We start from the raw sequence: 23020 nt of genomic DNA on the forward strand, positions 1-23020 counted from the left end.
AATATTAATATCTTGTCAACTATTGCGAAAATTGCAAAATGGTAGAGGACTTTTCGACTCAGTTTAGTCCGCTCTACCTGCTCAAGACGAGTGGGGCCGCATGTTGGGGACACCCTGTATATGTGTACATATATACACGAAGTATACACAAGAAATCAAAATTTCTTCGAAATCTTATGCATTTTTATTTCTGATTGTCCGTAATCTTTGAGAAATGTGTTTATAGAATTATGTTTTTAATTTTCACTTAATTAATTTTAATTAATCCGCATATCTTTAATGGCTTCTTGCGCTGTCTGTCTATATCGTTTAATATGTATTTGCAATATTAATCGAATATTGTAAAATAACAAAAAATTTTTTTTTGATATATTATAAAATTCTGTAAAGCTACCAAAATTCTCATTAGTTATACATCACTTGCGCGCCCCGGGGTCTCTACATAAGTAAATAGATCGTATTGTATTCGCGTCGCGTGTGGTCTCGCACCGGAGAGAGCTATCCTTCAGTCCATTCTCGGGGGTATATGAATGTCGGTGAGATCTGTGAGTTCCTCACAGTCATTAGAATTGAAGTCAACGTGCAAAGGGACGTGCCTTCAATGGAAAATACCCGAGTGCGTTGTGATCTCGGGCATGCGATTAAATTTCTCGAGTTCTACAATCGAATTTAAAACTGAATCGCGCCGACGTCTGGACAGCTGCCAGTCGTTGCCCCAGAATTCCGCCGAATCGGGCCTTGTGGGGCGACCAGAAAAAAGCCACCCTAAAACGTCAAATAACAAATTTCGAAGGGGGTTGCCGACAAGATTCGCGACCGGGCCCCTTGAGAAGACTTCTTTTAAGATGGGATGGACCCGCGGCCCTTCAACTGTTCTCGCAGCCCGTTCTTCTTTCCTTTTCATTATGTTTCGATATCAATTTAGCGCACTCCGGGGTCGGTGCGACCGACGATGCTGATCGACGGACTACAAGGGCGAACTTGATTTCCAGCATCTGCTTGAACTGAAAACACCCCTAAATGATCTTGTTTAGCAAGTCCTGTATCAACTTTTAGAGATTGATGTTTTGCTTTTATTATCATGTTCGATACGCGTGCAATTAGTTTACTGTATTATTCAAAATGAGATGAGTATTCAGAACACTAAAACCCCATAAAAATAAGAACAAAAAATATAGGGCGAGATCAAATGGTATTTAAAAAAAACAAAATGATTTTGATTTGTGTTACCTTTTGTTCTTTTTTATATTATATTTATAATTAATCGTAAAACCTTTCTTGCTTTTCTGACGAGATATGGAATGCTGCATCTATGTTCTTCAAACATTCTTCTAATGAGTCGCTTATGTTAACCCTTACCGTACTAATATGGGTAACTAGTGACCGAGCGATTCCTGTTCGTGCAAATTTTTTTGAGTCTTTCGGTAATTATAAATTATACTACATTTTATTATTTTCCAAAATAAAGAGTCAATATTTATTCTAGAAAGTTGAAAATATGTTGGTGAATTTTTAGAGATTTTTAAAATTATTTTGAAGAGGTGAAAAAACGAAGAGATTTGAAATGACCCTTGATGGTATGGATGAGGCACCAGATTGTAGATGGTACGGTAAGGGTTAATATTATCGCTTAGTTGAATATTGTCTATATTTTATTTTATATAATGTGTGTGTGTGTGTGTGTGTGCGTGTGTGTGCGCGCGCGCGTGTGTGCTTTATATAATGTGTCTCTCATTTTTTTTAATATTCTAAGTACAAACTTGAATTTTTTATTAGATTTTGTGTTTTGTTTCAGAATCTATTATACACGAAAGTTGAAACTTTAGCCACAATAATTTCCGCGAGAGATTTTCCTCCCCCTCAGCGATTTCCACGTAATAATACAAAGGACCGCGTTGTGTCTCGACTGCGGAAGATGTAATCTAATCGGATCACAAGCACCACACACGTACAAACACATTGGTGTAGTATGCGCGGATCTTTGGTTTATGTAGACTCGATTCCCACGGTGGAATTAAAGATTCACGAGTGAAAATACCCATCGCACTTGTCATGGGAACGAGCACCGGGTGGCTCGTCCGATGTACAATCGCCTCGCAATGGGCACGGGGGTAAAAGGCGTGGTGTATGGCGACAAGGCGCACCTCGACGAACGAGAGGGATGAAACGCGCGAGCACGTTGCCGAGGGTCTTCCCGCCTTTTTTTACGTCACGGAGGGGTGATGGAATTCGTCTCGTAGACGTGCTCACGCATACAGATTTTATACACACACATATATACATATATATATATACAATATATATATATGTATATATACATATACATGGATGTATATATTTTGCGTATGGTAATGAGAGATAGTAAATGCACCAGTGAATGACCGGTTAATGTATATTGTTATATATATCTATAGAATGTAGAACAGATAAGGAAGAGAGAGAGAGAGAGAGAGAGAGAGAGAGAGAATTAATTTAATTTAATTTCTTGTAAAATTGATAATTTGAGGATATAATTTAATTTAATGAGAAAATATAGTGCTCTCTTAGTCCAAAGTTCATTACAAGAAAAATATTGAATAAAATTATAAAAAAATAATTAGACAGAATTAATTAATAATTTAACATAAATCATTATTGAAGTTATACCGTTTGCTCATTTTGACAGAAAATAATTATGTTTAAAAATAATCTAATTATATTATCTTCACAAAAATTATGGAAATAAATACTGGCATAATGATTGTCCGGTTTTTTTTTGTTAGTGCACATATATTAGTCACGATGACAATACAGTTTCGACGTGAAAATAAGTACCTTCATCATTTATATCAGACGGAAGATTACAGACGCGGATGAATATTTAATTTTCAATACGACATTAACGCGGAGACCCTTACCGTATACCGTAAACCTGTATTTTTGTACAACCCCACGGGAACGAGAGCCGAGAGGAGCGCGATCACTCGATTATGCCGGCGCGTACACGCACATGCTCATACCTGTGCCGGTATGAGTCACACGGTCGCGATGCATACACGTATGTACCTTCTCACATGTGCACGCGTCATATGAGAGCGGGTGCGTATGCTCAGGGAGCGTTCTATTATGGGGAAGTTTGATGGAGCGAGTGCGAGGGCATCGAGGCAGGTGGTAGCCAGATGTCTTTCGGTAAAGACTTCCACCCTGATGTCGTTGGCTGGCTGGCTGGCTGGCTGGTTGGCTGGCTGGTTGGCTAGCCCGCACGGTCGCGTGTAATATAAAGTGCACGTGTATAGATATCTACGTATGCTTACCTATCCGTTTACCCGGTCCTACTCGCGCCATGCAAGTCTGAACCGGCACGGCGCGGCGCACGAATTCATCTCGGGGGCCTGTATCTCTTGCCCCGTGGGCCCCGTGGCCTTCCGCGCCGAATGATGATCCTTCAAGAATATACCGGCTTCATTAAAATACGCTACGCGCAAAACTTACCTGGTTTTGGGTACCAGGTACCTTTCTTTGGCAATTTCAAGTCAATCTGGATGTGCGACGAGAAACTTATTAGATCTTCTTCTTCTTCGGATTTTGATGTACATACGGGCTTTAATTATCTTCGAGCGAATAATCCTCAGATTGAAATGTTGAAGCAATGTTTATTGAGAAGAAAAATGTCCCGTCTCGCATTTCGATCACTAATGCCAATCTATCGATCTTGACTCCATCTTTTGCATATAACATAATTATTAATAGCTTGATTATTTTTTTGGTGAAAAGAAATATATATATATATATATTTATTTATTTATTTAACCTTAACAGGTTCCGCGATGTCAATAACCTTCGATTTAATCAACCGTGAGAGCCGCCAGTCTCGTCCGTTTTGTGGCAACGAAAGGGATCATTGAGCTGGAAAACAAGCTTGATTCCTTGGTTACGGAATTTTTATGATGAAATCGAAAACGAAAAGAGATTTTGGTGTCACGAAGTCGGTTCCATATTTTGGAAATAATTTAATAATGTCTGTGTTAATTAATGATTTTTTTTTTTTGTTAAATAAATAACTAGTGTGTCCTTTTTCCCTCTCATCCGATAACATATTATTTAATGATATTTGGTATCTTGCGCTGACGATGATTTCCCTTTTTTCTAAATTTTTATTTTCTATTAAACATAATGATTTTCGACAGGTTTTTATGATGGTTTTTATACTCTTTTTTTTAATGAAATAGGAATACTACGCGTAAAAAATGCTTATTAATTGTCTAAGTATAGACATGATAAATGACATCAATAAGCATTTTTTCATATTATCGATTAAATATAAAAGTAAGTCAATAAAGAGAAATAATCCTATTTTTGGTCAAAGCAAATCTTAGTACTAAATATTTGCATTTATATATACATATCCAATTTTACAAATTGCGCACCGAAATCTTTCTTACAATTAGTCTTGAAATGGGCAGTCATGAATAGAACTAGGATAGTACAGTAATGTCTATATTAAATTGATAAAGCAATTTGAACCCTTATGATATCAGCCCCAAAACGGTGCTTCGGTACAAACCTGGACGTCTCGAACTCCGTCTGTTTTTCCATTTGTTTAAAATATTCAAAAAAATCTCTAAAATTTTACGAACATTATACTTTCAACTTTCTAGAACAAATGTATAAACTTTATTTTGGAAAATAATAAAATATAGTATATAATTTGATAACTGAAGTATTAAGTTAGATAACAGTAGCATTTGATGAAAATTATAACTTTTTATAATAAACGAATATAAAAAATAATTATAGGATTTTTTAGTTTAAGTATGAAGTTTTGAAAAAAAAATACGAGGACTCCAAATTTTTCAAAAAGTTGAATAATTTGAGCACATAAAAATGAGTGATTTTTAATAAGAGGCAAATAGAAAAAATTGAGTTAAAATACTTTTTTTATATTTTTGCAGAAACAATGTACATATTTTATTCATAAAAATTTCATGAAATGTAAAGTTGAAAAAGTCACATTTTATAATCTAACATACAAAATAGAAGAATATATCATACGGATATCCTGCAGATGTTACGATATCTTTAGGCTGTCCTTGTGATATAATTTGGACATTTCTGTTGTATGTGATATAAATGCGACGATTAAAATAAGTAATTTTTTTTTTAATTCTGTAAGTAAAAACATTTAGACGTTAATTTTGAATAAAAATAAAATACTTACAATAATTTGTTTACAAATTTTTTTATATTTTATAATTTAAGTATATACATGTAAGTTCGATAGTTAAAATAGGTGATTTTTTTTAAACAAAAAATTTTTTTATAAAAACGAATATTTAGACGCTAATTTAGAATGAAAAATAAAATATTTACAATGATTTTTTTGTTTACTCAATTTTTACTTTATATAAAAAAGACACGTTCGGCACAAGCTTGGGTCAATGGTGTTTGTCACCGAATTTAATTGTATACAGTTCACAGGGAAATTGATGGTTGTGCTCGCCCTGCTGTGCACACGTCTCCTTCATCACAAACTTTTTTTAGGAGGGGATAAGAAATGGTGATTTGCGTGAAACTTGCACGAACAGGAATCAGTCAGACACGAAATACTAAGGCTAGTACCGTAAGGGTTGCTAACAAGTTGAATGCTAATAGGGTTGATCTTAAAAAGATATTAATAATTCGATGCTAATATAAGCATCATAAAAACTATAAATAATTTATTGCGAAAAATATTATCTCAGCCGGGATAATATTTTTCGCAATGAATTATTTATAGCTTTTGAAGATGTTTATATTAACATTAAATTATTAATATCCTTCTGAGATGCTTATTAGAGTTATTAGCACACAGTATTATTAAATTGCTTGCCAATTTAATGTGATATTACTATCTATTTTAGTTCTGTTCATGATTGCCTTTCAAGACCGAAAAAGATTTCGGCGCGCGCAGTGGTTTGCAGAATTGGAAATAAATTCTACATTTATATAAATTGAAATGTTTAAACATTAAGATTTGCTTTGATCGAAAATAAGAGAGATTGTTTCTCTTATTAATTGATTTATTCTCGTAGATACAATTTAAATTATAAATATAAAAATAATATATGTTAGTATATAATAAGATAATATTATGTCTCAAATTAAATTGTGTATTACACATAATTTAATTTAGGAATATATATATCATCTTTTTAGAAATAAGTAATTTTACTTTAATACTATCTTTAATATTTAGAAGTCAACATTTTTTGGAATTCTCTTAAATTATTATAAATCTATATATAATGATATATAAACATTGAATACAATAATAAATATTTATTTTGAAATATTTTATTTTACATTATTGTGCATTGCGCTAACATCAGTAATTAATAAATGCAGCCCAATTGTACAAGAGTATTCAGGATATGTCACTCGTGTATAACACAAATTCTAAAAGCGCTTACTGCGAACGGCGGGCAATCGGTTCGTGTGACAACTGGTGTCATCGGAGGCGAGTCCTATGACACCGTGGCGCGGGGGGCACGCGTCATCGTAAGCGCCGGTATCTTGGACGATTGCAAACGAGACCGGAGCAAGAGGGTGGGACTCACCGGGGCAGCAGCTGACGCCATGGCTATGAACGAACGCTCCCTGGATCCATACACCTGGTCCCGGATACTAGAAAATTGACGAAAGGATCAATTGTGTTGCGGGTGTCGCACGCGACCAACGCGGCCACGGCGGTGTAGGATCTGTATTTGCGTTGACCTAATATTCTGTCCTGTTATGAGTATCGGGGGGTTCCGCACAGTACGCTCGATAAGCCGTATAAACGCCGGTATCTTATATTTCGTGCGATAAAGAGTCTTCTCAAAAGTTGACTTATGCGAAGGAAACGGTAAAATCCTTTTTCTGAAAGATGAAAAGTGAATTCAAAGAAAATAACAGAATTTTCTATTTAAAAAAATGTTTTTATTATATTTTGTATATTGTATACCTACAAGGTGTCCCGCAAAGACCGTAATAACTTAAGGGAAGATTCCTGAGATCATTTTGAGATTAAAATTCTAATACTAAATGTCGGGATTATATTAATTTTTCAATAATTAAAAATATCCAATAATTTTATCTTTACATAAAAATAATCTTTGTATCAATATTAACAAGAGACAATTATAGCTTTTGCTTTTAGCACTTTGTACCAACTATAAAGCTCTAGATATACCAAAGTAGCGCAATCCTTTTATCTGAGCCGAAATGTTGATAACTTTGCTATTGGCTATTTCGACCGCCATTTGCGACTTAGTTGTCTGTAGTCCAATAAGCGCTTAGTATTATTGGTATATGATAGGTTAATCCAAAATTGAGGACCTTTGCGCTACTTTGGTATATCTAGAATTTTAGTACCAACACTTGAATACGCAAATTTTTAGCAATATGATTAGCTAACTTTAAATGCTTATATAATTCAAAAACTATTATAGCCCTATTTTGCTATTAGAATATTGATTTTAAGATTTTCTTAGGAATCTACCGTTAAATGTTGTTACGGGACAACCTGTATTTATTTTTTATATTATATATTTATTTAACTTAGTTAAAGATTCGTATGCGATTGTTATCTAAAACGTAACTATGGCTGCGTCATCAGCAGAGAAAACTAATCAGTTAGCACTGATTCTTTAATGTGATTGGTTCTTACTTTTAGTTCTTCATTGGATCTAAGTGTAGGAACCAATTATATTAAAGAGTCACTAAGCGCTAACTAGTTTTTTCTGCTGAACGCAGCCATAAATATAATGTTGAAAAGCATACTTTGAATATGAAGAATGAACTCATTAAACTCATCGAATTATTAGGTGTTAAACTTAATTCCTGCCGTTTTTCGTCTCCAAAATTGATTTGTTTCGAAGGGAAATACCTTAATCAAAGTATTATTAATAAAGTATTATTAATTAGTAATAAAGTAGAAAATGGAGGAAATTACTTTGATAAAGGTATTCATTCATCTTCCCTTCGAAACAAATCAATTTTGGAGACGAAAAACGGCAGGAATTAAGTTTAACACCTAATAATTAATTGTGACTTCAGAAATTAGTTACGTTAATTAGTTGAGATAGAATTAGTTGTTATACAACCTCAAGTGCGAAGTTTGTTTTGTCAAGTCGTAATCGTCGATCTCCGCCGGCGGGCTTCTCATACGTTCAAAGGGACGCCTTGCACGATGACCTTATTGTTGCGTGACGCGTGACAGGCGGAAGCGAGGAAGTAAGGAAGGAAGGAAGAGGAGCTAAGGGCGCGCCCGGTGTGTGTCGTAAAGGCGAAATGAACGCGTGAGCGCTGAACGTGAACGGAAGAAGTGCTCGTGAAAAAAAAAAGAGGGGAAAGTTCGGAACTTTGGCAGATGTCCATACCTCGGCACGCACGGCACCAGGGCTTTCTTTCCCGTTCTCACGAGAAGTCAGATCACCCGGTCCCGCGGTATCGTTTTATTGTCTCTGAAATTTAGCGACGTCCATCCGTGCCCCATCGTTATCTTACGCCCGTATCACACTACGTATTTAAGATGTTAAACGTGAATTATGAAAAACTCTGTCTATTCGATTATATAAATTATATCATCTGCAAATTTATTATTAACGAACGAATAAATAATAAGCTTTGTAAATTGAATATATAGAATAGCCGATATGAATTTACGCCCGTTTATTAACTGTTTTGTATTGAAGGTCAATTTTTCCAGTCTATTGTATACATCCTAATATGCATATGTTACTTATACGTATATTTTATGTATATTGAAGATAGATATAAAAGTTCTTAAAGAAATTTTTGCACGGTGACAAAAGACACTCGTTCATTTTCCTAGATAAGTAAGCAGCTGTTGGCGGCACCTGCTTTTGTTATCGCCTCTCGAGTAAAAGCTACCGAATAAATTTACCTGAATATTTTAGTTGACAATTTTTGAATTGAACAACGAAGGTCATCCCTTTATTATGTATGTTTAACTTTTTCATTTCGAGAATAATATGGGATTATTTCTTAGGCGTTTAGGAGCAAATTTCTATAATTTCTAACTGCTTTTATTGTTTCAGTGATTTTTCAACATCTGACATTATAGTACATAATACAAAGCTTTTATATTATATTCGAGTCACATAAAATTTAATTTTACATGGCGCTGTATAAAATTTTGGATAATATGTCTTTCCATTTAAAGATCTATTATTACTTTATTGTATTTAGAAATTTAATATATTCAATTAAAACTCACGTAAAGTTTTATTTATCGTATATGCAGATATACATGTTAGGTATGTTTACTAATTTTTTTCATCTTTTTATTTGCCAGCTGAATCTGATTAAGTGGGAATATCCCATCTGTTCACTATCTCCAGGTAAAGGACGTTTTATTTTATCGACCACGATTAAGCCGGTGTTTTTTTTTCACGAATGGTGAGGAATGTGGAAGAAGTTCTTTTAGACATCGCACGTGCCTGAAGGATTTAAATTCAAGGAAGATGCGGCAGTTATAAGTTCTGCGAAGACCCAAGCCTTTACGTAATTTACCGGAAATTCTTGTGCTAATTTGATCTTCTTGGCTCCATCGCTCTTATTAACAAAAATTAATACCCTTTACAGAGTTTACCTATATTGGCTGTGTTTCAGAATTCACTGTCAGTACTGAAAATCTGTAATTTATATCACATGCACTATAGATTTTAAGTATTGGCAATTAATTTTGGAACACAGTTATTTTTTTTGTAAGCATATAAAGAGAAGATATAACTTTTACTTTTTCGCGACCGGTCGAGGATCGTTTTATTTCTACATTTTCTTATGTTTTTTTCTTTATTCTTGGGAACCAAAGATTATTATTATTATGACTCATTATAATAATAAGGAAAAATTGATACATTAAATTAAATAATAAAATCCTTATTCACATTGAAATCTATCAGTTATGCTTCGATCACTTACAAACTAATTCAGAATTATTGATTCAACTTTTTCTCCCTGAATTAATTTTTAAATGATTGTTATAACCGATAGCGATTTCGTAACAATGTAAATAAGGATTTTATTAACTTTATTTTAATGTACTAATTTTTCCTTAAGTGTAGCGTCATTATATTGTAATCATTTTCGGTTTCTTTGAAGAAAAATACATAAGAAAATGTAGAAATAAAATGATCCCCGAACGGTCATAAAAAAGTTGTATTCTCCTTTTAGAGATATTCTTCACATCTATTTCTTAAAAATCGTTGCTCAGATTATCTGAAAAGTAAATTGTGAAGATTGAAACTATCTTTATTTATTTCTAATTTTAGATCTGTTTTTTATCACTGCACACTCTATGAACTCTAGTTCACACAGTTCAATAAGTTGAAGTGAAACAAATATACGTTTATTTCATTTCAACTTATCGCACCATGTGCACCAGTTCAAAGAATGCAGCAATAAAAAATAGATCTGTTATGTTTGTCTCGCAAAATTAATTTTTGTTACTCTACGGGAAATTTGTAGTGTAAGTTAGGAAAAATCTATATTAAACTCCGAAAGCATATATAAATATAAATAACTACAGCTTTTAATATTATTATTCCGACAAGAATTACTGATTGCTATGCTTTTTCGATTCCATTTTGTTTTCTTACAATGCGTTTTACGAATTCTCAAATATTTCCGAGAAGGTGTTTGATATTGATGTAAACATAAGTTCACCTGCGGAGGGATGATATTTTCTGTAGATTAATAAAGTTGCATGGTATGATGCTATCGATACTTATCAGATAAAAATCGACTGTAATTATTAGTCGAGGTGTGCGATTAACATCTTAATTTATCGTTTCGTGCTTTGCTGCTCTTGTACTCTCAATCTACTGGCATGACAACTATAGCTTTGTCATCAGTATGTCCATGTTATGTTCGATAAAACGAAGTTTTTACTCTGGAAAAAGAGACTGATTGCATTAATTAGAATTCTGGTTGAAAATGGACAAATCAGAATTTGCTGGTTGAATCTATTAATTGTAGTTGAGATATAATCAGAATTCTGATTGAGATATGATCAGAATTTTCTGGTTCGTTTATTTTCAACCAGCAATTTTTCTCACTGTGTTATTCAACGCGATTAATATTACACGGAGGCCTGCGTTTATCATAGTGGGCAACGTTATAAGAGAGGTTCTTTCTTCGAGCGTAATTAAATGGGAGTGGTGTCGTTTTAGCTTGTTTGCATTCCATAGTGTTGGACCGTTCGCGATGACGTAACTTCATCTTTCGTATCGTCTGAATGCGTAGCAACCATGCAGCTTGAAATGAATCGCGTTGGAGTCGTGCATCGTATTTCGTACGCAATAAAATCACGTGCACCACTCTTTCACTCAGTAGTATTAATAACCACAAAGGTATTAATTCTATGTAAACAAAATTATTTTCTACTCACAATTATTTTCTAAGCAAGTATGCTTATAAGTATAGCATTTTTTTTTATCGATATATGACATTTTTCTTTACTGTGATATTTATAGTAGACCTGATTGAAGATAGGGGTTCATTAGAGGCGAGGATGTTTCGATCGATGGCTCTCGGCATGTATGAAGCGACGATAGGAACCCCAGGCCATCTGCAGCACACATATGTTTATAGCTCACGCATACGTCCGCGGGTGCTCCGTTGCTATCGTTGCATAAGCTAACTATATTCTCAGTCGCTCACCCCGGATTCTCCCTGACATATGCAGCTGTTAGGGGCGAGGGAAAGGGGAAAAAGCGAGGGTGAGCAGATTGCACGGCACGTACTGAGAGGAGCATACGACATTGCCTTCTGTTCTCGGATGCATTGTTATTCAGCGGGACAGTGCATAGACCTACCTCTACGAAAAAATTTTGTGCCCCAGAATTCGGTAAAAATTAGGTTTTCAGGATTTAATTATCAATGATTAATCTAGAAATCAGATTCTGACTTTTCTGAAGAAGAGAGTTGACATTCTAGTCTTTGATTTTTCTAAAAATTTTGATGATTAGACGTAAAATAATAAAAAATTATATCGCTGTTTTTAAATGAAGGACGGCAATTTTTGGCAATTTTCTAATAAAGTGAAATAAATTATATTAATTAATGTGCGCAAGGAAAAAAGATTTGTTAAAATAACTTTGTTAAAATAAGAACGATTTCATTGATTCAGCAAATCTATACAGCCGTAATATATGAACAACAGTTTTCTATGAAATATCAAAGTTGTGCAGCTGAATAAAATTAGCGTAGAGATAGATTATAAGTTATCATATTTATAATAGCAGCAAACTTTGTTAATACAGCAAGGATGTCTTTCTATAGGAAGATCAATCCAATATATAGAATATATTAAAATTTTTAACAAAACATGCTAGCTATGTTGGCACATAATTTTGTTACTGTAATGAACTTGTTACATTAACAATTTTCATTATAGCAAAGAAGAACTGAATTAGTATTGCTAATAATAATCGTTTAGACATAATTTGTTTATTAAACCATCAAACATATATTTTTTGTTATGAATGTTAAATTCGCATAGCAAGCTAATAATTTTGCTGAATCACTTAATCTATTTTTTCCTAACAATTGCGTCGTCACGCTAAACTGTAAAGGATGACCTTCTGATCGGGGATGGAAGTATGCAAAGGATGCAAAAGCTTAATAAGGAAGCGCTCCAATTACCTATGTATAAAACGTGACAGGAAGTCGCAAAGCGAGGGAAGATCAAGTCGCTCGTGACCACAAAAAACCGGCGTTTTCGCGGTCAGAATTGCTTCCCGAGTAGTGGTGGTAGCAAAATTAGGAGAGGGCGGCGACGATAAAAGTTGCGCGACAAAAAAGAAGAAGAGTCGGGTGCAGGAAGGATATTCACCCATCCGTGATTTCCCGTCTTAGCCGTTATTTCCCGGATAGATATAAGATATACGTGTTCGTTAAAACTTCCGTATTTGGCTTTTGTATTGTCGTAGTTTTGATTCGTGCGAGTGATTATAAACGACGTTGCAGGAAGGAAGACGCTCATTTTCTTACAAGGCTATATTATCAGCATTTAGGAAATGATATTGACACAATCTAATTTCTTACTTCTTATTGTTATTAAGAATATCGAGTATTTTTTATGTTCTTTGTCAATTTTGCCGATAACACCTGCCATTGTAATGAGTTGTAGTGCCGTGTCATTTGGATGAGGGTGAATCAAATCTTGTAGTCATGTTTAGAGACTTTTTTAGCTCACTATATTCAAAGAATTATTATTTATTAACTGACTGCGGTATTTGTTTCAGCGTGAGTTATCTCATCGCTATCATTGTTTACATGGTCATTGTTTACCATTTCAGATCTCGATCTGGTTACGATTCTAGCAGCGGTGGAGAGTCCGACAACGAGTACAGTACAGTTAGCCAAGGCAGTCAAGTACAAAGCCAAGCGCAAAATCAACTTCCCAGTGTCACAAATTATGGGCAAGGAAAACACATAAATAAAGGACGATGGACCAAAGACGAAGTAAATTTGTCACATATGTTTTTTCAATTATTTAGTACCAAATTAGTTTTAGTCAATACAGTTTTCTTTTTTTTTTCTGTGTCACAAAGGACACAGTTGATGTTAATACTCAGTTTAAGTCAGGTAACGCACTTTTCAAGTATGGGTGCACTAAGGGACATGAAGAGATTGTATAGTATCTTATTGAACTGGGTAGTGAATATCGAGGATCATAATGAGAACAGTTATACATCTCCGATGAAAATAGCAAGCTCATGTTCAAATTGCCAATATCTTGTTTGAGCACAAGGCTGGCATTAGTAATTATTCGATCATCATGATTTTATTTTTCCAATTTTATTTTGTTTTTGGTTCTTACTTCTGTCATAATGGAATGATATCTTTTTCGAAAATTTTTACAGAATTTCTAATGTTTAATTTGTAATATTTAATACTTAATAGATTAATCGTAATAAAATTAATATTTTGTAATTTTTTTTATTTGACCGAAAAAGCTCTTGGCTGATCTTTTAAATTTATATTGATTGTACGTTTTTATACCTCAAGCGTATACATTGTTACACCGTATCGCTTCCATGTAGCAAGTTAAGGGGAAGAAGGATGGGGGGAAAACAATGAACATGCGGATCCCCCCGAAAAAAATGTCCACCCCTCGTATTTTCTGCAGCGAGTTGCGCCGCCGTATCGGGAGGCAGATGCTTCGGTTACCCCATAGAACATAGGGTGCACTTACGCGGCTTCACGTGGGAAAGCCTACGAGAATCGATCGATCTCATGCGTCCGTCCTTCCTCGTTTCGTGTATTCAAAGCGCGCAAATAAAACGTTCTGGGCAAGGTGGAACGAAATATTTTCACTTTCCTACACGTTGCTTTTCCTTTTGCAGGACGCTTTATTGAAACAACTAGTAAGCAACGCAGAACAACAGGTTTTGCGATGGGACATTATAGCCGGCCAGTTTCCAGATAGGAGCGATGTACAATGTCAACAGAGATGGGCGAAGGTCGTGAACCCGGAACTGGTGAAGGGTCCATGGACGAAGGAGGTGGGCAGTTCTTGCTAACGTCCCGTCTTCATCATCCTGAAAATCTTTCCCAAATTCAATCGATCTCCAATGATTTTACAATGAATATATGAAATGTATGCGTATATCCAATTAATCCAATTACATTCAGTTTGGATTCTCTTATACGTACCCACTTAAAAATCTCATTATGTTTTGAAGAAAAATATAAGTTTTCCGAGGATGCTTCTCACGTTTCAATGTTTCTCGTGTTGTTAAGATGATTAACAAATTATCTCAGTTTATTCATGTCAATACTATTTTTAAAAAATCATTTTTTTCAAAATTTGTATTTTCAAAATTATTTTTTAAAAATATTATAGATCTAGATAAATAAAGGTAATTTAATTATAAAACTTTTATATGAGACAATTTTTTAATATCTCGAATTTTGAGATATAACGAAAAAAGTTGAAAATTGTTTTACATTTATTTTATTTTTTAAAATTATTTATTTGGTATTGATATTTTCTAAATTTATTTATTTTTATAAATTAAGTGTATAAAATTTTATTAAATTCAGAATTTGTCACTCTTTGGGGTTCTTTTGTAAGTATTGCGATTGATAATGCGAAGCGATTACATTGTATCGAGTATTTCATACGATGGGTAGTATAGTATCATTGTACGGCACTGCACATACCACCTACACGAGGCGAACCGCATACAGACACAAGAATCCCAGCATTCGTGTCTGCCACTCGCCTCGGTGGGGTATGCAATAAGAAAAAGCTCTGACCATAGTGATGCTGCGTCGCCGTGCCAATGCACTTGGCAACAGCCAAGGGCAAGTAACGCGGCTCCAGGAATCGAGTGCGCGTACGTGCACATTATGACGTTTCCCACTGGTATCCCTTAGTTGAGACCTGCTTAAGATATCCTCTTATACTTGCAGTATCCTATAACAAACCAGATTATTCATAATATTATATTCAGACAAAATGTTTAGGACATAACATTTTTCTTGAAACTATTTTTTGGCCATTGAAAAGCTGACTAGATTGTTTAGTTACTTCATTATCGAATTATTATCGAATAATATTTTATTAGCACTGAAGAAATTTGTTGCATTTATATATTAAAAGGAGTTATTAAATATAAGACAGATAATCCATACAAATTTCTTATTATAAAATATTTTCTTAAAATACATCTCGCTACATATTTTTTTGTTATATTTTATAAATCTTCTGTTTTACAGGAAGATGAAAAAGTAGTAGAACTTGTACGGAAATATGGTCCGAAAAAGTGGACGGTGATAGCGCGACATCTTAAAGGTCGGATTGGCAAACAGTGCCGAGAACGATGGCACAATCACTTGAATCCGGAGATAAAGAAAACTGCGTGGACAGAGGTTGAAGACAAAATAATCGTTGATGCCCATCGTAGAGTCGGCAATCAATGGGCAAAAATCGCTAAGCTTTTACCGGGTAGAACTGACAATGCGATTAAAAATCATTGGAATAGTACAATGAGAAGGAAATATGAAGGTGAAGAAGGAAGAATTGCGATCAAAGGTATTGTTTACGATGGTAAATTTTGATGCACTAATATAATTTTGATGCAGTATAACGATATAAATTTTATTGTGTGATAAATATAAAATATGTTCTTTGTCATTGAACTGTATGTAATGATTGTGTTTATAATGCCTGCTGGATTTGATAGAACATGGCGAGAAATTAACGCAACTTACTGTATTTAGGCAGAGGCAAGAGAAAAAATACACAGAGTGCTACTACTGTAAAGGATACGCTTCTTCTGGAAGATGATCAGAATCGGATGAAAACTGCCTCGGCTACTAGTTCGACAGTAACGGCGGGTAACTCCTCGCAGAGTCTCGATCTCGAGCATCTGGGTTGGATTAAAAGTTGGGAACAACATGCTACGGCGGAATACCAGAATGCTCTGGAATTAAACAGGCATACACATGGCAATGAAAAGTGCGCGTCTCCGTTGAAGAGGGGATCTTCACGAGCGAAAGCCGAGACAGTTTCGTCATTATCTAAGTATATCGTCTTTGAAATGAGTGACATCATATATATCTCTGGGCAGCATTCGATTTTCTTCTTTTTTCTGCGTAGATATTTCAACTTGCAACAAATACAAAACGAAACATCTGGTTCGAAGAGCTCGGAGATAAAACTGATGCCGATGCCCGACTTGGAGGATATACCCGAGCAGCATGTAGAGAAGAAGAGTAGCCCTCCGCCTATATTACGTAGACGTAGAAACGCGCACAGTTCGCTGCAGAGGATAGACGTTTCCGACAGCGGAAATCAGTCGAATTACATCATAACGAGCCAACAGGTGCAAACAGGAAACATCACCCCTTCGACTCCCATCAAGCAACTTCCATTCAGTCCTTCGCAATTCCTGAACAGTCTGAGTCCGTCGGAGACGTGGCCACGCGCAAGTACACCCAAAGGAAGCAGTCCTGGCCCGCTCACGACTCCGCAGCCTACTGGTTTCCGAAGAAGTCAAAACGGTAAATTTTCAATGGCATTTTTTTGTATATCACTACGAGTTTCAAATGAATCGTGAATTGGCGAATTCATAATCTTTTACAGCCCACGAAATCTCTACTCAGATAACACTTATAAGTACAATATTTTTATAAATACAAGGTTTTTTTAAGATCGCTTTCTACTGGAATTTTTTTCAGACGGTAACACACCAAGAACACCAACCCCATTTAAAAACGCCTTAGCTGAGCTCGAGCGACGAACCGGAGCGGTACAGTTGCCCGCGACTCCTAGTCGTCTAGATGCATTGACCGAGATAATAAAGCAAGAGACCGAGAACGAGGCTGGAACGAGTACGATTCAGGACCAAGATTCGGGCTACAACAGTATGATACGAAGGCGCGGTAAAGAAAACAGTGCACCAGGAGGAAAACGTGCGAGGAAGGCCCTTTCTCAAGCTTGGGCATCTCAGGACAACTCCGAAATTAGTTTCCTTGTGGAAACACCAGTATGTTACTTATTACTCGGATAATTATTTGAGGCAAATTACTTGTAATTTTGTGTTCATTGATGCATAGCTTGTCTTTCAAAATTATTAATAATATATTATAAATTTATTCCTGCAAGGAAATCTATAACGTTAAAATATTGATGCTAATATTTAGCGTCAGATTTTCTCATTGTCATTGAAATAATATTGACAATTTTGATGGTTGGATTCAAACCTGCGATTATCAGTCAATCACAGAATTATGCATCACCATTGCGTTCAATGAACACAAATGCTACAAATGATTAGCTTTTACAAAATGCTTTTAATTAAATAAATCCAGAAATACACATCGATCACAACTTTATCTGCAATAGGCAAGTTAATGATACTGTAATTGTTATGTTTCTTGCACTTAAAAGTCTCGAGAAATTTAAAACAGGTGGATGATAATATATATTTATTTTTTGTATCATAGAGTAAAAGTTTGGAAGCTTCTACATTGTTCTCACCTGCATCTATGGCGCTAGAAGATAGCTTTTTGACGGCAGGAACCAGTCCCACAAAGGTAGAACAACGTACTCAAAATCAAATTCATAATCAGCCTGCCTTATCCTGGTATTATTCTCGTACCAATCGTCCTTAGACACGCTAGCCGGCCTTCTAACTTTTCTTTCAATGCTATATGTCTTTGTACTTAAATTTTTGTCTGTATCTTTATACATCTCATTTATTTAACGCTTCTTCTTCATTATTTGAAGACAAAATCTATTTAGCGCAGAAGATATAAATCTGTATTTTTTCTTCTACTGCTTATTCCTTTTGTCGCTTAATATTGCCCAATCCAAAGATTATCATTCTTGTTAATTTTAGGTATAATACTATACATAAACTAACATTCGATCTATTTATTGAAACTTGTACCAATGCCACGAGACCTTGGCCTTTAATTATTTATATTTATTTAATTATTAATATTAATTTTATTATTTTAAAACTATAAAGATTAATTTATACATCATAAAATGAGAGAAAACGTTATTTTACTCATCGTGACCAATATAAATGATTAGAAAATCATTGAAATTTATTTATGCACATACCTTTAAGATATATGCAGTTGTTGGTCTTACAAAAATTGTGGTCACTTACAACTTTTACTTGAAGAATTAAATTATTCATTATTTCGTTGTAAGCTTGTAAATATAAATATCGGCAGGAGACCGATCTTGTTTCGTTTTTGTTTGCTTCAGTCTTATTAATTTTGCTGAGAATGGATTCTAATAATAAATCGCGAATGACTAATATATGTATTAATAACATTGCTTGCAAAATATGCGGCATTTTAGCATGGGAAGGAATATTATACAATCGATCCTGTATAAATTTGGTCATTTTGAATTGTGTTAACACATCCATTCCATGTCAAATCTTCGTCCTTTAAAACAACTCCTAGATGTAGCCATACACAAGCATAAAGTGTTTTTAAATATTTTTATTAATATTAATATTTATATATAGAATAATTTGTGTAAATATTTATATTATTTATTTGTACTTGTTTTCTTCTTTTTTTGATGATATATTTAGTTGTCGCATGTTAATTGCATACACTAACTAATAATTGCATACACTAACTGAAATCGTTTTTCTTATACAGGCCTGGCCTAGCGTACCAAAGTACCTCAATCTTTTCCCAATCCAAAGATATATATGCTGGATAGAACAATTCTAGTTGCACGGCACTAAAATGTGAAGGCCTAGTCTCTTTTTTTATTTTGACATTTGTTCTTATTGAAATAAAGTATTACAATTTTTCTTACCCTTCTTCCTCGAAATCTCCTAAGATCTTTCTTTTTTCAAAACAAAATTTAGATAAATCTATTCTGTTTTCTTCGTAATATAAAATTCAGTAGAAAAAAAAGTGAAAGTAACTGAGAGGTTCTTAAATTATGATTTCATAATTTGAGAGGATGTTCGATTCCGATGAAATCTTGAGCTCATAGATAGGAAGCAGTATACAAACAAAAGTCCTTGCCCAGAATCGTCCTTTAAGTCCTCACCTAAGAGCCTAGTCATTCCACTAGTTATGGGTAATCTTCTCTTTCTTTCTCTTTCTCCAGAAAAGATGTTGAACATAAAAAGAGAATACAACAAAATGTCATCACAATTCTTTAATTCTCAAAAAATATAAATTTCGGTCTGTCTCCTTTAAGATTCATCTGTCTCTCTTTATCAATTACTTGCAATCTCAAGTCGTTTTTCCCCTCTCGTACCTTCGAATTCACTTTTCGAAATGTACAGCTGATTCTATTTTTTCTAAGAACATCTCTTATTTGCCGGCTGTAGCTAGTGTGTCTATCCTTTCCAGACTCCTCACGACTTTACGTCCGTACAACAACGGAAGCCGAATGCTAAGAGAGCAATCACGTTTGACGCATTCGACAGTCCTTATTGTATCTTCAGCCCTCTGCCTTCCAGGCCGGTAAAACGCACCAAGGTGAGTTTCTTATTTAACACTGTGTCTTTTTTATAATTTCTTATACCTACGAACACATTAATTTCATCAAGTTTCAAGACCTAATTTAGAAGAATTAATTTGACTAAGATTATTATAATTCTATTTAATATTGTATATTTATATCATAATAGCGAATAAGTATTATATTTATAAAAGTATTATATCTGTGATATTGTGCTTACACAGTTAAGAAGAATATTCTCTTAAAAATCAAATAAGTCTTACATTACAATGTGGTTAAATTGTTATTACAAGTGCATTGTTGGCGCGTGTTAAAATTAGTTATTGAAAGTTTTCTTTCCCCTTGTTTGTAGGCACAGTTGGAAGCACAATGGATAACGGTGGCGTGTGGTCGTACCCGGGACCAGCTTGACATGACTCGCGCCGCTCGACGCTTTCTAAACAATCATGGATATCTGCCGTTGCGCCCACGTTCTTTGAATTTCTGAAGAAAAAAAAGGAAAAGGAATGTGAAAAGTGGAATACCGGCGCTCGGTCGCACTTTGTGGTACAAAAGAAGAATTGTCATTAAACTAGTCGTAGATGAAGATGTAAGGCCGTTCCGTTTCAGGAATGCACGATCACTATCGGTTATTTCACGCGCTATGAATTCGAGAGGTAAATTAAGCGACGAATTCGATCGGTTGACCTCGATGTGCGTGGATCAACTCTACACTGCGCTGGGTAACAAAGAGGGACTTTGAAGAAAACATAACGGAAATAAATATTATTCTTTCGGGCAGGTTCTGGATGGTGACTGAATCAGGTGTGGATCTAATGGAAATGGATACTTTCCTCTCTATCTCTCGAATATTCTTTTTTTAAAATAAAATTTGCGTTTCCAACCACGTATTCGTTTCGACAAAAAAGTATACTGAATGAATTCACGATTTATTTTCGGAATTAGAGGGCGCTAGAAAAAGTAAATCATTTTGCCTCTTCTTGTGAAAAAATTATGTACATAACAACATATGAGGTAGAGCGAAGAAGTAGCTGTTTCACGATTTGCAAAATATAAACATTATGTCGCTTTGTAAGATTGTTCTATATTTTGTGGTTGCTTTTTGGAGATATTTATAAGTACAGTTTATATGTAAAAAATAAATATAAGCTGCTAATAAATCATATGTCCATTACGTACATACAAATATATAGCATACGTATGTAATATATCACTTGAGATACGTATACATCTCATATATTTATATGTATATATGTGCATATATGTATATATATGTATGTATATATATATATATGTATATATATATATATATCCAATTTTATATATGCTATAGTTTTCTTTTTCAAGTTGGATTCCTGGATCCACTTCTGAATAGGTACTATCGAAAGAGTACTGAAAATGTGAATTAATAAATTAGTTCTGTATAAAAGACAAAAGAGAGATTAGATTCTATACAAATTTAACCCGTGTGCGCATTGTAGGGTTAAGATGATTTCTCGTCGTTGTACGAAGTTATGCGTCGTTGTAGATACCGTCGATAATTTTGGACGCGTCGAGTGCAATTTGTTGAATTCGCTTACACGTAACGTATATGAAAGCCACAGTGCAGCCGAATTTCCATCTGAGATTATGGGGTTGTTGCACTTTATTGATTTTACTCTGTCGCGCTGTTTTCATCAAGGTGTAACACGAATACAATAATAAATCTTTCGCGTCCACGTATTGGATAATAAGAAGTAGGATACTATATATAATTTTGCAATTTTATTTACAATTTTTCCTACAAACTCCGTCCCGTGAGAGAATGATTTCAGTCTACAAAACCGGAGGGAAAATGAGTTAAACTCGTTAGGCAATAATGAAACATCGTTATTTATTTCGTGACATTGATTTATCATCCAGAGGCGAGTTCTGGGAGATATCTGGCAGACGGAAATTATTCCTTCATAGAACAAAATCCGCTTTAAAATAGCAATCCTGCTTCCATTTCTTCATTATGAGATTTGCAGATACCTGAAAGTATTTCTTCATTATGAGAATGCAGATACCTGAAAGAGCGAATAAACGCGGATATATACAAAAACTATTTATGTTTTTCTTAAGACACGCGTTTTTCTTACACAAGTACCACTTCTTATCATCCTCTCTTTCTCTTCTCTCTCTTTTATATGGGAAAGTTAAAAGAATAAAATTATAACTGATTTATTTGATACACAGTAGTATATTATACGTAATATAAAACAAAATCATTATTGCAACCATTATGTACAAAGAGCCTTTGTAATTCATATTTAATTTACAAGTGAATAATAAAATCGTGATAATAATCACAATAGAATCTACGTATATCGTTCTGTGTCACAAAGTTTTTTTAATGCTGATTAGACACAAATGCAAGATGCCTTTAACCTGTTGATAGATCCTAAACAGGTAAACATTTAACATTAATAAAGTTATTTCAATGGAACAGCAATATTATACAATTAAATATAATTATCATTCATTAATATCATTCCTAAAAACATATATATATATATATATATGTACACATACACATATATATGTATAATAAATGAAAAACATTAATGAATATGACAATTATTAATTGCTAATGTATGGAATTATAACAATATAACATAATATAACAATATAATATCGAGCAGCATAAAAAAATATTTCATACTTTTGCATCCAAGTATGTTTAATTTTTATAACATTTATATTTAAAAAACCTATAAATTTTTAAAGACCGCTCAATATTTATTAAAAATATCACTGTAATATCACTAAAACATCACTAAAAATGACTGCGTTCAGTAGGACGTTTATTTTGCAATTGTTGAAAGTTTTCTTCGCGCTGATTGAGTTATGCTTTTAGATCAAGAGGAATGGTCCTATCTCAGCAGATAATCATAAAACGGATGCAAAACTGTTGTTCTGCTGAACGCAGCCAATGTCGTTAAAATATTACTAATATTCACTAAAATGCGATAAATGGAATGAAGTTGAAGTTACTGATATCGATTTGCT

At 34.1% G+C, this 23020-nt stretch overlaps 1 protein-coding gene across 4 annotated transcripts in view; it reads left to right on the top strand.

Moving 5' to 3' along the window:
* Myb (proto-oncogene like protein Myb) overlaps positions 1-21089 on the top strand; it is a 49120-nt gene extending 28031 nt beyond the window's left edge. For 2 of the 4 annotated variants that reach the window (XM_018514541.1, XM_018514539.1), the window contains exons 2-10: positions 13326-13491; positions 14376-14534; positions 15754-16084; positions 16258-16561; positions 16637-17040; positions 17218-17525; positions 17986-18075; positions 19879-20007; positions 20343-21089. In XM_018514541.1, coding sequence (XP_018370043.1) covers positions 13326-13491; positions 14376-14534; positions 15754-16084; positions 16258-16561; positions 16637-17040; positions 17218-17525; positions 17986-18075; positions 19879-20007; positions 20343-20477 — 2026 coding nt within the window. In that variant the 3' untranslated portion in view covers positions 20478-21089. Of the gene's footprint in view, positions 1-13325; positions 13492-14375; positions 14535-15753; positions 16085-16257; positions 16562-16636; positions 17041-17217; positions 17526-17985; positions 18076-19167; positions 19263-19878; positions 20008-20342 lie in introns of those variants that run through there. The other 2 variants (XM_018514540.1, XM_018514542.1) reach the window with 2 other exon arrangements.
* Positions 21090-23020: the final 1931 nt, after the last annotated feature.

This window comes from Trachymyrmex cornetzi, unplaced genomic scaffold (genome assembly GCF_001594075.2).
Source record: "Trachymyrmex cornetzi isolate Tcor2-1 unplaced genomic scaffold, Tcor1.1 scaffold509, whole genome shotgun sequence".
NCBI lineage: Eukaryota > Metazoa > Arthropoda > Insecta > Hymenoptera > Formicidae > Trachymyrmex > Trachymyrmex cornetzi.